The sequence below is a fragment of the Magnolia sinica genome, chromosome 16, assembly GCF_029962835.1.
Source record: "Magnolia sinica isolate HGM2019 chromosome 16, MsV1, whole genome shotgun sequence".
Lineage (NCBI taxonomy): Eukaryota > Viridiplantae > Streptophyta > Magnoliopsida > Magnoliales > Magnoliaceae > Magnolia > Magnolia sinica.
This window is the reverse complement of record NC_080588.1, coordinates 58,792,096-58,808,612: the sequence shown is the minus strand read 5'-3', so window position 1 is coordinate 58,808,612 and position 16,517 is coordinate 58,792,096. Positions and strand designations below refer to the sequence as shown.

General features: G+C 41.0%; 1 protein-coding gene across 1 annotated transcript; it reads right to left on the bottom strand.

The window, feature by feature from the left end:
• Nucleotides 1-4,952: 4,952 nt before the first annotated feature.
• On the bottom strand, nt 4,953-7,202 carry LOC131229525 (probable N-acetyltransferase HLS1). The gene is made up of 3 exons (XM_058225512.1): nt 6,436-7,202; nt 6,150-6,328; nt 4,953-6,038 (listed from the first exon to the last, which is right to left on the bottom strand). The coding sequence occupies exons 1-3, from the start codon at nt 6,616-6,618 to the stop codon at nt 5,186-5,188; spliced, it is 1,215 nt and encodes a 404-aa protein (XP_058081495.1). The 5' UTR covers nt 6,619-7,202; the 3' UTR covers nt 4,953-5,185.
• Nucleotides 7,203-16,517: the final 9,315 nt, after the last annotated feature.

Sequence of the window (16,517 nt, the reverse complement as noted above, 5' to 3'; positions counted from 1 at the left end):
GAGTAGGAGGTTGTTGTGCACTGTGGATGGATTGTTGGGCTACTGTTTGGAAATTCCGAGTCATTAAGTTCTCAATCCTATTCATACTACAAGCTAGACTGGCTATTAAAAGGTCTGTTGTGGGTTAAAACGTTTGTTGCATGAGTGAATTAGGGGTAGGATTTGACAAATATTCATGTACTGACATGTTAGCTTGTGCTCGTGTTCGAATGACGCTTTAATAGGATAGCTTTGCAAGGCGTCGTACCCCTAACAACCTTCTAACTGCAATGATTGTAAGATGGTTTAACTCTCATATGAATAGGCTCAGTATATATTTTTCTCTCTTCTATTCTTTTTCAATGAAAGAGATTGAGAAAAGAACAAAGTCAGGGAATTGCTCTAGTGTGGCTGGTTATAAAAAAGAAAAGAAGAGAAAAGCTTAAAGGATTTTGCAAAGCTTATGATTACTAATGGTTAAGTTAGGTCACCTGACTTTGCCTTTACTTCTGCCTCTCCAATCCTATCCCTATCTATTTCTTTGCTTTCTACCCTTTGTTGTTCTGTTGTCTTTCTCTTCAGGTTTTTTTTTTTTTAAATGAAAAAAAAATGATTAAGTAAAGATAGGAATATAAAAAGGGACCAATGCAATACTGAAATACTGGATGCTTGTAGGAAAAGTAAATAGGACTAGTATGGAACTAAAATGTTGAATGGTTGCCAGAAAGTAAATTAAACTAGCAAATATACACTAGCATGATACTGGAAGTTTGAATGAATCCCTTCAAAACGTATAACTCATCATTTCAATTCGGGCCTTTAGCTATGAGTAGTCCCAAATAGAGTCACCATTCTATGAACGCTTAGGGAAACTTTCCCTCAGGCTGCCCACTACGCATTTGGGTTGGACCATCTAATGGTTGCATGAGTCGAACGAGATATGCATACACATATATATATATATATATATATATATATATATATATATATATGTGGGAAAAGGTACTATGCGCTCGACCTCACGATAAGCTCCCGTGAGGTCGAGCTGTGTGGGTCCCACCGTGATGCGTGTCGACCATCAAGATCGTGCATTTGATGGGTCCCCTCTAAATTATGGGATATCCCAAAAATCAGCCGTATACGAAACTCAAGTGGGCCATACCATCTAAAATCATGTGAAGACACCATTAAAACATATAAAAGCACTTGGTGGGGCCCACCTGAGTTTTGAATGCTGCTGAAACTTGGTCTGAACCCTCATCCAAGTGGGACACACATAATGGATGGTCTGGATTTGCAAACCACATCTCGGTGGGCCCAAAAAATGATTATGAATATTTTAATGGTGCACGGCCCCTCCCCACTTCTGTATGTGGTGTGGCCCACACAAGTCATGGATTGACTTGATTTTTGAGACCTAGGTCCACGGTGGAATGATGCTTCTAACTGATGGGGTAGATGTTCGAAACGCATCACGGTGGGGCCCACACAGCTCGACCTCATGGGACGGACTCGTGAGGTCGAGCGCATAGTACCTTTTCCCTATATATATATATATATATTTATATATTTACGGTGATAGATATAAGACTAAAATCTACTCGGATTTCTTATGTGACAAAATTTGGATACCCAGAAAGTCACAAAGTATACATCTTTGATAAACTTATAATATTGTATGCTAACATAATACGAGCAATAGCATGTGAAGATCCAGATCTGAAGTTTATCGAGATCTAATGAAACCCATAGCTAAGACCTCCATACCCGAACCTCATGGAGGGGTTAAGAAGAGAGTTTAATGATTTTAGGTGCTTAGTTGATATAGGTAATAGTAGCGTATAAAGGCTTACATCTGAAGTCTGTCTAGATCTAGTAGAATCAATAGCTAACATCTCCATACCCGAACCTCACAGAGGGGTTGAGAAGAGAAGCTAATAATTATACTTGTACCATTCGTAACCCCTCATACAATATGCTCATATCCTTGAATGCTGAGCCTCGAGGGGTGTGCACTTGGTTTGCAATAACTCAATATGGTTTTGAATTGTATACTGCATTTTACAAAATTGATAGAATGGCTCGACTGAGCACCGTTTTAGAGTCATCACTAACCAAAATAAAGGCTCCAGAATCTACTGTATGTTATAATCCATCGAATCACCTTGAGATCAGGAAAACTGAAGAATTCTCGACTCGAGTGACTCCGGGTTTGATCTGCGCCATGAATTCTGGGTAAGAGCCTCGGTTATGGAAAAGTAAGAGATTAAGCACCCATTTTATTGCTCATGTGAAACACCGTGCATTTTATGGGCCCCTATTTAGGTCATGGTATATTCCAAAAATCAGCCGTATATGGAACTCAAGTAGGCCATACCATCTGAAATCATGTGAAAACATGCCAAAAACATATAAAAGCACTTGGTGGGGCTCACTTGAGTTTTGGATGCGGCTGAAAATATTCCGACCCCTCATCCAAGTAGGACACACATAGTGGATGGGCTGGATTTGTGAACCACATTTCGGTGGGCCTAATAAATGATTGTGAATATTTTAATGAGAGGTTAACCCCTCTCAACTATTGTACGTGGTTTGGTCCACCCAAGTCATGGATTGACTTGAGTTTTAAACGCGTGGCCCACCATGAAATGGTGCATCTAAGTGATGGGTAGATGTTTGACACATATCACGGTGCGGCCCACACAGCTCGATCTCATAATACCATTTCCCATATATGTGTGTGTGTACACACACACACGTTGGGGCTTTAATGTAACTTATGATCCAAGCTACGACCAAGCAGCTCATGTGAAGTAAGCTTATGATCCAAACCCAGCCTTATAGCTCCCAAGTCTTCTATCATTGTGATATATAATATTTATTTTTACAATATAGTTTTCTTTGTTAATAAAATAAACTTTTCATATATTATATGATATTGAATTTTTTTTTTTTTTAAAAAAACAAAAAACAAAAACACCCAATTTTTTGAGTTTACTGAACTGAACTGAGTTTCCAGTAAGTCAAAGCTCTAGTGGGAAGGAATCGTGGGAAAAATGACCGTTCGTCCACTCTCCTGAAGTGATTACATTCCAACCACACAATAAAACAATCCATTTGTATTGATGCATTTGTCATGACATGTACCTTCCGATACTGTAGATTACGATCCATTACTGTGCATCTGGATTCGAATGTAATGACAACAAACGGGATACAAAAATGCTACATTTCAATGCAGGGTCCGCATCGTGACAGAGACATTTGCATTTATCGCACCACACGGAAAGCTTACTTTGTACAGGTGCATTTGTACGGGAAGCCATTTGCCTGCCGCAGGATTTTCCTGGTGACATGACGTGTCATAAGCTCTATGAGGCCCATTGTGATGTATATGGTTTATCTACACCGTCCATCTATTTAGCCAGCTCATTTCAGGTCCTCAGCCCAAAATTGAGGCAGATCCAAAGCTCAAGTAGACCACACCACATGAAACAATGGGGATTGGATCTGTGGTCCACTTGAGCTTTGGTAGTGTGGTCCACTTGGATACCATATTCATCTAGGTCTTTGTGAACTTATGAACAGATTGGATGACAGATAAACATCACGCTTGAAAATTTTCAACGGTGAGGATCATTACGTTCCTATGTTCCCTGTGGTACGGCCCACTCGAGGTTGAGATCTACATATTTTTGGGCTCATGCCCGTAAAATGAGCTGGCTAAACAGATGAACAGCTATGGATAAAACACATACATCACAGTCTCACAGAGGGCCCTATAGAGTCCTGCCAACGGGTATATCCCTGATGACCGGGTGAGATTTTCGGAACATGGGGCCTTAATTTCAAGAACCATCATCACATTAACGGTTAGGATCACTCAACGATGGACCCCACGTCAATAAACATGATGTAGAGTCCTCATTCTGTGATAATAAATCCAAAATGAGATGGGACCCAAAAGACCAAAAGTCACTTGCAATAAGGCCACATACTCCCAAGGGATATTCCATTTTCACGTTGCCGCAATTTCAAAACCGTTACAAAATGCAAAAGACCAAAGGCCCAGATACTCCACAACCGCCGCCCCACCAAGAAAAATAACCCCAACTTGGATAAAAGCCAAAGGCCACGTTTCCATGTTAGTTCTACACCATCTAAAACTGGCCATCATTGTTCGGCAATCCAGACCATCCAAATCTCTGTCCTACATGTGGATAGAGCACAACTGAATATTTGCACGGATAAGTTAGTATTAACCGTCCATTTGATGGCCCATTAATTGTGTGGTTTGAATTGCTTATCAGTGTGAATATAGAGATATAAAGAAGATATTACCATCTAAGGAAGACGCCGTCTCTGTGGATCCCTTACTGTGGAGCCAACCGTGATACGTGTGTTATATCTCCTCCATCCATCCGTGGCATGAGCTCAAAAACTCAGTATATCCAATCTCAGGTGGACCACACACCATTAAAAACCTGTTTGGAGCCCATCGGAATGTTTATTTGCCATCGAACCTGTTGATAAGGTCACACAGACCTGGATGAAGAGACCACAAAAATATCAGGATGATCTAAACCTTTCGTGGCCCCAGGAAGTTTTTAATGGCCAATCACCACGGTTTCCTGTGGTGTGTTCGGCAGGAGATTTGGATCCACTGCGTTTTTGGACTCTTGCCCTAAAATGAGCTGGCAAAACAGATGGATGGAGTGGATATAAGATATTCATCAAGATGGCCACACAATAAGGGATCCATCGACGGCATCCCAATCTATGGATGAAAAGGATATATTCCAATCTATGGTGTGGTACACCTGAGATTTGGATCGACTGCATTTTTTCACTGTTGTCCTAAAATGATCTGGAAAAACAGATGGATGGAGTGGATATAAGACATTCATCAGTATGGGCCCACAACCCTTGCATGAAAGAAGATATCTCGACTCTCACCAGGGCAACCGATCTCAAAAACAAGAAAAGGGCAAAAATGTCATTTTAACGTGAAAAAATAACATTCCTCAAAATGCCTATAAAAAAAAAAAAGTACACCCATTTTACATGTGACATTCCATCTCGTGTTTTTTCTCTCAAAAAAACCGTTACAAGAGCTTTAAAAAGATTACCAAAATACCCTTAAACGATTTAAAGAAAAAAAAAAAAAAAAACAAAGAAAAATCTATTTTTTTCTCAGCCATTCTTTTCAGAACTCTCTAGGGTCAACAAAAATGGACGGCCCAGGTAGTGACTTAGTCCAATCACCGAGGGCCCCATCACTATAATCTTCCCCGAGCCGCTTCATACACCAAAGATCCTCTGCGCATGATAGCCTCTTCCAGTGTGGAATACCTAACCTAAGCGGCTCGCAACACGCCACCTCCGTCGCCACCACACCACACCCACTCTCCTTCGCCATGTTGTGAGCGAACCCACACAGCGCCCGAGTCAGACTCACTGAGTCGGGTCCTTCACCACCTAACCCGTAGAGGAAATGCAACCCGAATGGCCGAAACAGCTCAGGAACGGATGGTATTCTCAGACACTGGAAAACCCGGTCCACGAACCGGCTCGTCTTCGCCAACCCCTTCTTGAACCGGGACGCGCCACGGACCTCGAGCCGGAAGACTTCCTTGCTGTTCCAGATGCTGAGAACCGCCCACGACTCTGGCGGGTTGGCGAGGAACTGGTCTAGACCCGGAAACGATTGGGAGGATGATACGGCGAGGAAAGTGCCGAGGCTGAGGTTGTTGTTGAGGACTGAGTCGATGTCGCGAGGGAAGAACTCTGTGGTGGAGAAGCGGCGTCGGTAGAGGTTTTCTGCTTCGCTGGGGGAGAGTCGGAAGATGTTGACTCGGCTCGGTATCCTGACTCGGTGGGCGAATACAGGCTGCACGAGGATGGAGGGAGTACGGAACTTGGCGTATCCGCAACGGTCGGTGAACAGGTTCACTGAGGCTTCGTTGTCCTTGTCGGTCGCCATGTATGAATACTCGGCTCCTTTGTCTCGGAACCAGTCTTCCATGCGAGAAACGAGCTTCAGTCCAATACCCATTCTCCTGCAAAAAATGGCAGAAACGAGAGAGATTTGAGAAATGAGATATGGGTTTTGCTTGGATTTCCAAAAGCTGAAATGGGTGTCTTTTATTTCTGGAAATGGTGTTTGGTACCGGTGAGAAGGAGAAACGCGAAGGCCGAGTATATAGGCTAGTTTGGTGTAAATCGGGAGAGGTACGTTGTTTTCGGCAGCGTTCTTTCCATTTCTAGAGAGCTTTTCGCCACAAGTGACGGTCTTGATGCATCCTCGGATTAATCCAACGATCTCCTTTTCTTCACCCATCTCAGCTACCTGATATTATATAAAAATAACAAGAAAAAAAAAACCCACGTCAAAAACAACCACAGCAGAGACGGGGAGAGAGAGAGAGAGAGAGAGAGAGAGAGAGAGAGTAGAACCAGCATGAGAAAAGCAGGAGAATGGCGGACACGGCAAACAGGATCGCCCATCAAATCGGTGAAGAGGGACATCTTTCCACTGGGGCCCACCTCACACCTTCTTTCCACCATTTCAACACCATAGCAATCTCTCTCCGCATCAAACTCCCTTACCACAACACCACCCACATCTTTCTCACTCATCTCTCCAACCCCAGAAAACCCAAATCAGAAGAATACAGAAAAAAGAAACAGCTGCTGTTGCTGCTCCTGCTGTTACAGCTGCTGTGGCTGAACAGAGAAGATAAAGGAAAAAAAAAAAAAGCAACCGCGAATACAGCGATTTTATGGAAGAGAGCAAACGATCATCAGCCCTTCAATTGCAGCCTTTTCCTCCTCTCCTGAATCACGTGTATAGCAAGCTACAACAGCGAGAACGAGATAGAAAGAACCCAGAAAATCTAATCTACTTTAATGGGATAAATACCCAACAAGCTTTCGTTACGGCTGTTTTGCATACTGAAAATCTCAACACCTTTCTTTCGTTGTAGTAACTTTTTTTTTTTTTTTCTATCTTTTTCCTTCTCTGTCGTAGTGAGTAGTTTATCATTGGGGGAGGGTTGAAAGGGATATAAATAGAGAGAGTTTCTCTCTCTAGAATCGAGAGAGGTTGAGTTTCTCTCTCTAGGAAATAAATGATATTATCACTACTAGGAGAATCGACGGTGGAGATTTGGCGGCGATGGCTGCGCAGACTTCCGCTGATTTTAATCATTCTCTATCTACGGAAGGAGCGAGGCCTTCCCATCATCGCTGCGCCCCACCTCTGTAATCATTGCATTTCATGCATGTAATGTATGCATACATGCATACATACATGTTACGGTGGTTTTGGACTTATTGTCATGGTATGTATGTGGGAAGGAAATGGGATTTATGCATGTGTATGTATCATGGATGCCGTATTTTTTATCGGGATTAACCGTTGAGGGAAGAGGACGACGTGGCGAGACGATCGCCGTCCGTTTCGCGAGATTGAGGTTCCTGTTTTCTTGGCTATGGGCTCCTGACGCGTGGACTACTAGGTCGGCTCTGACACGTGGGCTGTTATTTGCTTTCTTTTTTTTTCAGGGCCGTGATTCCGTGGTTCGATATTGCGGATCCCGACCATTGATTTTGTTGTCCCATTTTTTCATCTCATTTCAGGACATGATCTAAAAATAAGGCAGATTCAAAGTTCAAGTGGACTACACCACTGGAAGCGGTGGGGATAATGACACCAACCGTTGAAACCTTCCTAAGGACTCAGAGACGTTTATTTTCCATTCCATCCCACCTTTAAATGATATAAATATGGACGAATGGAAAATACAAATATCTTATCCGAAAACTTTTATGGTTTATAACATATTTTCAACGTAAGTAGACTACAGCCCTAAAATGATTTATCAAAATGGACAGATAACGTGAATAAAACACATATATCACGATGGGTCTCGGAAACCTTAGGAATATCGGACCACTAAAAAACTCGGTCCTTAAGAGGTTGCTATTCTAATAGCATTTGTGGGACCTACAATGATGAACGTTTGATGTACACGTCATCCATCGTGTCCTTGTGATATACACCCAATCCATGAATATCAACTTTGCTGTCTTGGATAGGAAGTACAGTGGACCTAGAATTCTAGTAAGCAAATACTAGGAATCTACAATTCAAGTACGCAAATCATTAAAAATATATCAACTATCAGTTAGAACATTGAAACTCAGTGAGAACTTTTTCATAACGCATCTCCTATTATATGAGTATAAAATCTAAATCATTCATGTAGCACCCCATGAAACCTTATGGCCTAACTTTTATCTTTATTCAAACTTTAGTGGGCTAGAGAAACAAATCAAGGAAGGAAACTATTTCCTTTTGCCATGTCCAAGTAAAGTTTTGGACCGGAGTGAAAGTTGGGCATTGAAATTCATGAGGTGCTGCATCATATAAACGGTTCAAAATTTTCATATGGACCGTTTAGATTTTGCACTCATATCATGCAACATGAGTTTTGAAAAAATTCTCACGAGTTCTATTGTGAACTGGTGCACTACATTCTTTTTGAAAACTTTTTCATAATTGTCTCTTATAATAGAGTTCAAATTTTGGACCGCCGACCTCATGTAGCACCCCATCAGACCCCGTAATCCAAGACAAATCAAGGGAGTAAATTATTTCTTTTTGCCATGTCACGGTAAAGTTTTGGATCAAGTTAAAAGTTGGACCTAAGATTTCGTAGGGTGTTGCATCACATGAAATATTAAAATTTTGCACTTATATCATATGACATGAGTGTTAAAAAAGTTTTCATGTGCATAGGTGAGCATTCGAATGTATAGAGAGTGAGGAATGCTCACGTGCTCACCTGAGCACACTTTTGCAAACATGTCATAGGCACAAAATTTGATTGGTAAACATGACACGACACCCCCTTAAAACTCACAAGCCTAATTTTTAGCTGGATCCAAAACTCTAGTGGGCCATAGCAAAGAAAAATGCAAATCAAGGAAGGAAGTTGTTTCCTTTTGCCATAGCCCACTAGAGTTTTGGAGCTAGAAATTGAGTTTGTGAGATTTTAAGAGGTGCTGCTTCACATGGACCTTTCAGATTATGTGCCCATGACATGTGTGCAAAGGTGTGTATGGTTGCTCATGTAAGAAGGTGTGTAGGTGAGCATTTCTCTCTCGATATATGTATGCTCATCCACGCTCCAATTTTCATCCAAACTTATTGAGAACTTTTTCATAACTCATCTAGTATGATGTGCATGTAAATCTAAACCATCCATCTGATATAGCACCCCATTAAACTTAGGGCTTGACTTTTATCAATATAAAACAATAATACAGGTGCCATAAAAAAAAAAAAATTGACTTAAGGGTGTGTATACATACCATTTACCTCATTCACATGGTAGCTCCATTGAGATAGATGATAATTATAAATACCAACCTAATTCAAAGCATGTATGGATTGAAAACAAAGAAAGTCGCAATAGTTCAATACTTACTATTTTTCTTGATGCGGACTACTAGAGTTTTGAATTGGCTTGATTTTATCAATCTAGTTTTCGTGTGAGTTCATGGAACTAGTAAATTAAATAGATATAACATAGATATCAAAGTGAGCCTAATTGTCTATTGGGTGCGCCGCCGTTAAAGCTAAAATGCTACATGGGATCCCTGTAGCCATGACATGTCCTAATGATAAGAACCCACTCATGCACATTGGATGTGGGCCATAGTGGAAAAGCCTTAGAAGATTATTTTTTTTTAGCTTTTAGATTTGATAGGTGCACGTGGCACTTTTTATTACTTTTTTTTAATATTAATCTAATATTATAAATAACTATCTCAAAAGCAAGCTTGTTTTATTCTTCGTGAAAGTCCATGTGTGTGAAAATGATGGACAATTAAAAAAGAGATGACTTTTCTATATTTAACATATATGTTTAGCACACGGTTCAGTTCAGAGAGTAACCTGAATTTTGGGGCCAAGATATGTTCACGTATTATTTAACTGATGGATGGCTCAGATATCACACGTGTGGAAACTTTTGGGGTGATTTCATGTATAGTGGGACTCATCAGATCAAGGGTCTGGATGAGCCACGAGACTTCAAAAATCTAATGCCACCTCCAACATTCACAGGTCGAGACTGGTTGGTTTTGCATAAACGGCTGGATTCTGAATTTGCTCAGCTGGGCCCTACTTTTGATTAGAATGGCGGGACCCACACATTTCAAAGGTGAGAAATGCTTAGGCTTGTCCCTCAGAGGTCCATCGTTGTGACTTGGCCTTTCTGCCGCGCAACCTGATGATCCGAACCGTTCATTCAGAAGGCCTGGCCGCATACATCCTACATTACAAAAATCCCTGGAATCCTCACCGCCTATACAAATGTGAGTTAGAAACTGAATACGCGGACGGTTGTTTCCTTAATTCGTGCTTGTTAGTGACTCACCTTTGAGTGGACGATTGGATCTTGGAGTGGTGAGATTTCGGGGAGCGGATTGGCTGTTACCCGTGTAATAGCTTAGTGGTATTACCTTAACCGTGTGGAGCCCACTTTGATAAATTTACTGTGTATCTATGCCATCTATCTGTTTATTCATCGCATTTTATCATGCCATTTGAAGATTCAAATCTCATGTGGACCATACCACTAGAAACAGTGATGAATTGCCATTAAAAACTTTTTGTGAGCAGCAAAGTTTTGAATCAAGCTTATCTTCATCTTATCCCTCAGTACAGATTTTCTTGATATTATCAACAGGCTGGATTGCAAATAAACATCATGGAAATCTTACTAAATCTTACAATGGGCTCTTTAGAATTTTTGACGGTTAGGCACTCACTAACCACTATTTCCTGTTCTGTGGTCCACCTGAGAAACTTTTATCTGCATGGATTTTGGAACCCTATCCTAAAATGGATGATAGAAACGGATGGACGGTGATATACAAAAAATCGTAAGGTTGACCCTGAAATAAGGGTAACAGCGTAAAATGGACGATAGAAACGGATGAACCCTCTCCATGTCTGTATGATCTTATGAACAAGTTGAATGATATATAAACATCACCGTGGGGCCTAAAAAGGTTTCAGCAGTGGAAATCATTATCACCACTGTTTCCGGTGGTATGATCCACCTTATCTTTATGTTCTTTAATTTTTTAAAGTAAACTGAGTAACTTAGCATGCAATCTGATTTCCACACCTAGCCAGCAGTGTCCGGATCCTTTGTAGAGCCACCACAATTCATTTTGACATATCATTTTATAACATGAGTCCAAAATATATATATATATATATATATATGGGAAAAGGTACTATGCGCTCGACCTCACGAGTCTGTCCCATGAGGTCGAGCTGTGTGGGCCCCACCGTGATGCGTTTCTAACATCTAACCCATCAGTCAGATGCACCATTCCATCGTGGGCCTAGGTCTCAAAAAGCATATATATGTGTGTATGTGTGTGTGTGTGTGGGGGGGGCCTCGACCTCACGAGTCTGTCCCATGAGGTCGAGCTGTGTGGGCCCCACCGTGATGCGTTTCGAACATCTAACCCATTAGTCAGATGCACCATTCCATCGTGGTCCTAGGTCTCAAAAATCAAGTCAATTTGTGACTTGTGTGGGCCACACCACATACAGAAGTGGGGAGGGGCCGTGCACCATTAAAACATTCACAATCTGTTTTTTTGGCCCACCGAGATGTGGTTTGCAAATCCAGCCCATCCATTATGTGTGTCCCACTTGCATGAGAGTTCAGACCAAGTTTCAGCAGCATTTAAAACTCAGATGGGCCCCACCAAGTACTTTTATATGTTTTAACGGTGTTTCACATGATTTTAGATGGTATGGCCCACCTAAGTTCCGTATACGGCTGATTTTTGAGAGATCCCATAATTTAGAGGGTACCCATCAAATACACGGTGTTGATGGTCGACACGCATCACAGTGGGGCCCACACAGCTCGACCTCATGGGAGCTAATAGTAAAAACTTGTGTGTGTGTGTGTAGATAGATAGATAGATATATATATATATATATATATATATATATATATATATATATATATATATATATATATATATATATATATATATATATAACACTTAAGGGACCCACCACATAATAGGGAGAAGTAGGGATTGAAAGCTTACCATTGAAAATTTCTCGAAAGCATAAAAGTTTTGGACCAAGCTGATATTTATGTTTTTTTTTCATATAAGTCTACATAATCTTATGAACATGTTCAATGTTAAATTAACATTAGGGTATGCCTTAATAAGTTTTCAAGGATAAGAATTTAATCTCCATTACCTCCTGTAGTGAAGCCTCCTGTAGTGAAGTCCACTTGGGCATACAATCTACTTCTTTTTATGCTCATGCCCTATAATAATTTACCAAAATAGATGGATGACATAGATAAAACATATACAACATGTTGGGCCCACAGATCCCCTGACATGATTGTCAGTCTCTAGCCACGGCTCGGCGGGGTTAGCACCAATCCACGACTCTTCTAAGCTTACTTAAGGTGGGCTCCATTATTTCAAAAAGTGGGTCCCGGGACCACTACATATAGGATTCCAACGGTCCACCATCTGTGTTGATCATTGTTAGTTATTACTGCAATTATCTACTCCAAGTAGGCTATTATTATTGTTAAGAAGGTCTCAAGTCCAGCTAGCTGGACCACAAGTTATGGTCCATCCAGTGTATAACTTCCAACCTGTTAAGTATATGTAGAATCCAACCCTTCCAAGGTTAGCCACGTATCGACAACCACCTAGTGCAAAAGTCATCACTATCTGCTCATTAGGTGGGCCACACCATAAAATTGGATAGCCATTGATAAGTTTAAAATACAAGTGTGGTGCACTGGATGAGTGTTTATGGCCTATTTTTGACAAGGGTGATTCTAATGATGGGGCAAACCAATTGGACGGGTTAGATATCCCACACACATGAAAGGTTGGAATTTATCCGTTGGGTGGACTGTAAATCGCGATCCAACGGCTTGAATGATTACATCTGTATGACCGTGAGTTTCCATGCGTTCGAACATCTGTAGGACCCACTGTGATAAGTGGGATAAACCGTACATCAGGTGAGCCTCATTATTCACCGTACATCCCGATATCCAGACCGACTCAAAAGTCAGTGAAACGACACCACCAGGAACAATATAAAATAAAGACTAAAACCTTCAAATTCATGTGGTGTGGCGCACATTAGTTATTCGATGGACTGAATTGTGGTTTATCTCTTAATCCTAGATGTTCACGTATGATGAATGGATCAGATGGCCTACACATAGCACTTTGGCCCCACGCAAAATCTGGGAGTTTCTATGGTGGAATTCCTAACTCCATTGTTCTCTGCTATTCCCTGTTTTGTGGCTCACATCAATCTTTTATTAGAATATTTTTAATATATATTCTTATCATGTGGGTTTTAAACTTGATTGACGGTTTGGATTTCATAGAAAATTTACGGTGGGTCCCATATATCTCGAACGTATGGGAGCTTTCATACGTACGGGCGTATGCGATCATTCTTCCCGAGTAAGAAGGTTTCAAAATCTTTCTTTAAATGCCGCCGAAAACCGTTTCGACAATGATTTGTATTCTCTGGGAATCGCCAGAGCCATGACAAATACCATCACAGTATTTGGTAGTACGGGAGACTACGGAAAATCTGTAGCTCTCATGATCTATGCCGTTCATGGGCACAGCCCTAGGTGAGGGGAAATGATTTAATGGACCCCACACAACCACATCGATCAAACAAACCTAATCCATCCGATTTGGAGACTCTCCAGTGGTTGGAAAGAGCTAAAACTGATCAACGGCTATCATTCACCTGGAAAAGTTACGGATACTATTGACTAAAACAATCTGATGTGTTGATGAATTCGTGGCCACACGATCGAAATGAGGCCCACGTGTATGAGATTATAGGCACTACTCAGGAGATGCCATATCTAAAATAGCGTCAGAATAATCATCATTTGGACCGTACATGTTCAAAATCAATGAACGGTTGAGCAAAATGGATCAATGGTCTTACTTCTTCGCGGATGTGTGGCCCACCTGTTGTTCATATTTCCTGATTTAGATAACGTGGGAACGTTGCTTTTTGAATTTGGACCGTTGATCATTTTCCATGCGAGCTATCCATTTGATGGAAACCGATCACATGGTTAAAATCACATTTTGAATGGTATCTTTTTCGGATGTGATTAGTTTACAAGGGGCCCACTATTTGAACGAATTAGAATAGGAGACATCTGTGCCATGTCTGCAGCGGCTAAATGCATGCGCATGGATGTTCATACTCAGGCAATGCACGAGATAATTACTACAGCAGGAAGCCGAGACTGTGGATCGTGCTCTTGGTGTGTGGGCACGTTTTAGTTCTTCGTTGAGGTTCGCGCGAATACAGCCGGACGTACCGCAATATGATACGTCGGGACTTTTCGGTTTGTGTACGTGGTTTATTCCACGCCGTCCATCTATTTTGCCAGCTTGAACCCAAAAACTGAATAAGATGAAAAGCTCAGGTGGATCAGACCGAAGAAAACATGGTGAGTGAACACCCACCGTTAAAAATTTCTTGGGAGCCACGCAAGTTCTGGATTAAGCTGATAGTTGTGTTTTCCTTTCATCCAGGTGTGTGACCTTATCAACGGGTTGGATGGCAAATAAACATTACGGTAAGCCCTGAGAAGATTACGGTGGGCCCTAAGAAGGTTTTGATTGTGGGTGTCATTACCACCACTTTTTCCTTTGATGTGGTCCACTTGAGCTTTGGATCTGGTTACAATTTCTAATCTCATGCTCTGAAATGAGCTGGCAAAACGTATGGACGGCATGGATAAAACATATACATCATGGTCGGCCCATGTAGCCGAACACCACCTTGTGTCGGGTCACCACCCAATAGGCCTCCATTTGAACATGGGTCATCATTCAATGATCCAAACCGTTCATGCAACGAGTCTCACTCTCTACGGTGCAAATTCTACATATAGAAGCTTGCAACTGGACCATGCTTATGGTAATTTGGCTCTTTTACTTTAAACATAAATGGTCATCACAACGTTTGTATAATTGATTATCCAATTTAAGATGTTTTTTTAAGGTGGAGACCTACAGAATAAATGGTTTAGCTCACCAAAAAAAAAAAAAAGCTTATACAGGAGTGGTGTCGGTAAAGAATTTTACAAATCTGATTAATCAACTATAGAAAGCCAATGAAACCGATCAATCACTTAAACATCAAGCTTTGCCTTGTGATTTTTCACATAGGATCCAAATCTAGCCGATATATCACTGATTAATCAAGACAACCGCATCTAAATAAAGACGTACCAAAAGTCAAGACAAGTAGGTGTCATATTTTAATTAACAAACCAAACTTATTTAGTTATCCTTTTAACATAAGAACTAATGATTTAAGATGATTATGATTGAATCGTCATTTTTGCTAGCTACGAATAGACCGCGCCGTGAACTTACTTAATCCAAACTAACCTAGTTATCCTTTTAGCGTAAGAACCAACGGTTTATGGTGATTATTCATTGCTCACAAGAAATCGCAATACCCAATTCATTCCAAAAATGCCCTGATTATCCAAACAAACTCTATACCCTTTGTTAGTGGGTCACTAAACCTGAGACTATAGAAAGACATTTATCTTAGTGGGCTTGACGTCTATCGCAGGAAATCGAGCCGAGATCGTGTCTCAAATTGCTCAACTTGGATTTTCAAGGTCAGTGCATGAGTTGTGCAAATATCCTTGAAATTAATTAAAAACTTAAGTTACTTGTTTGCATTCAGTCTTTGATCAAATTGTGGCTTTTGGACAATTACATCATGACCAAATTTAGGGCTACAATCTAAGTTAATACATTGCACATATTTGTATAGCTCCGGCCCCGATCGACCATCAATGACCGTCAAACAGACTTCTGATCATACTCGTCGATCGGCGCATCTGAATGGCGGGATGAGCGTATTCATATGTAGATCATCATTAGGGCTAACTATCTTATGGTGTATATCAACCCCTATACCCCGTAGTGGGTCCAAAGGTTAAAAACACACTTTCATAAGGTTAATATAATGAAAACCTAGCCCTTAGGATCATTTACTCCACTTCTGTCATTATATAAAGCCTTCATTTGGGCACCCCCTCTTCTTATACGAATTTTGCCTTATAGAGAAAGAGAATGAGGGAGATCTTGGAGTGTTCTTGATGGATTCCTTTTAACAAAGCTGTAAGACCCATATCCTAGATCGTACCATTCCTTAAACTTCTGCGATCCTCTTAATCGAATTCTGGCAGCCCGTAACCTGTAATCAGCATTTGTGCACGACCCTAAGTTGTATCTTGTATATTTATGTCGACTCGACTCGAAACTTGTACCCCGCGTCTCGCGCGCCGATGTGATACCCAAGTCAGGAGTTGGGGGCCCACGTTTATTTCAAAGAAAACGCTGCACGTTGCGAATTCTGAGAGAATCTCTACCACCTTTTA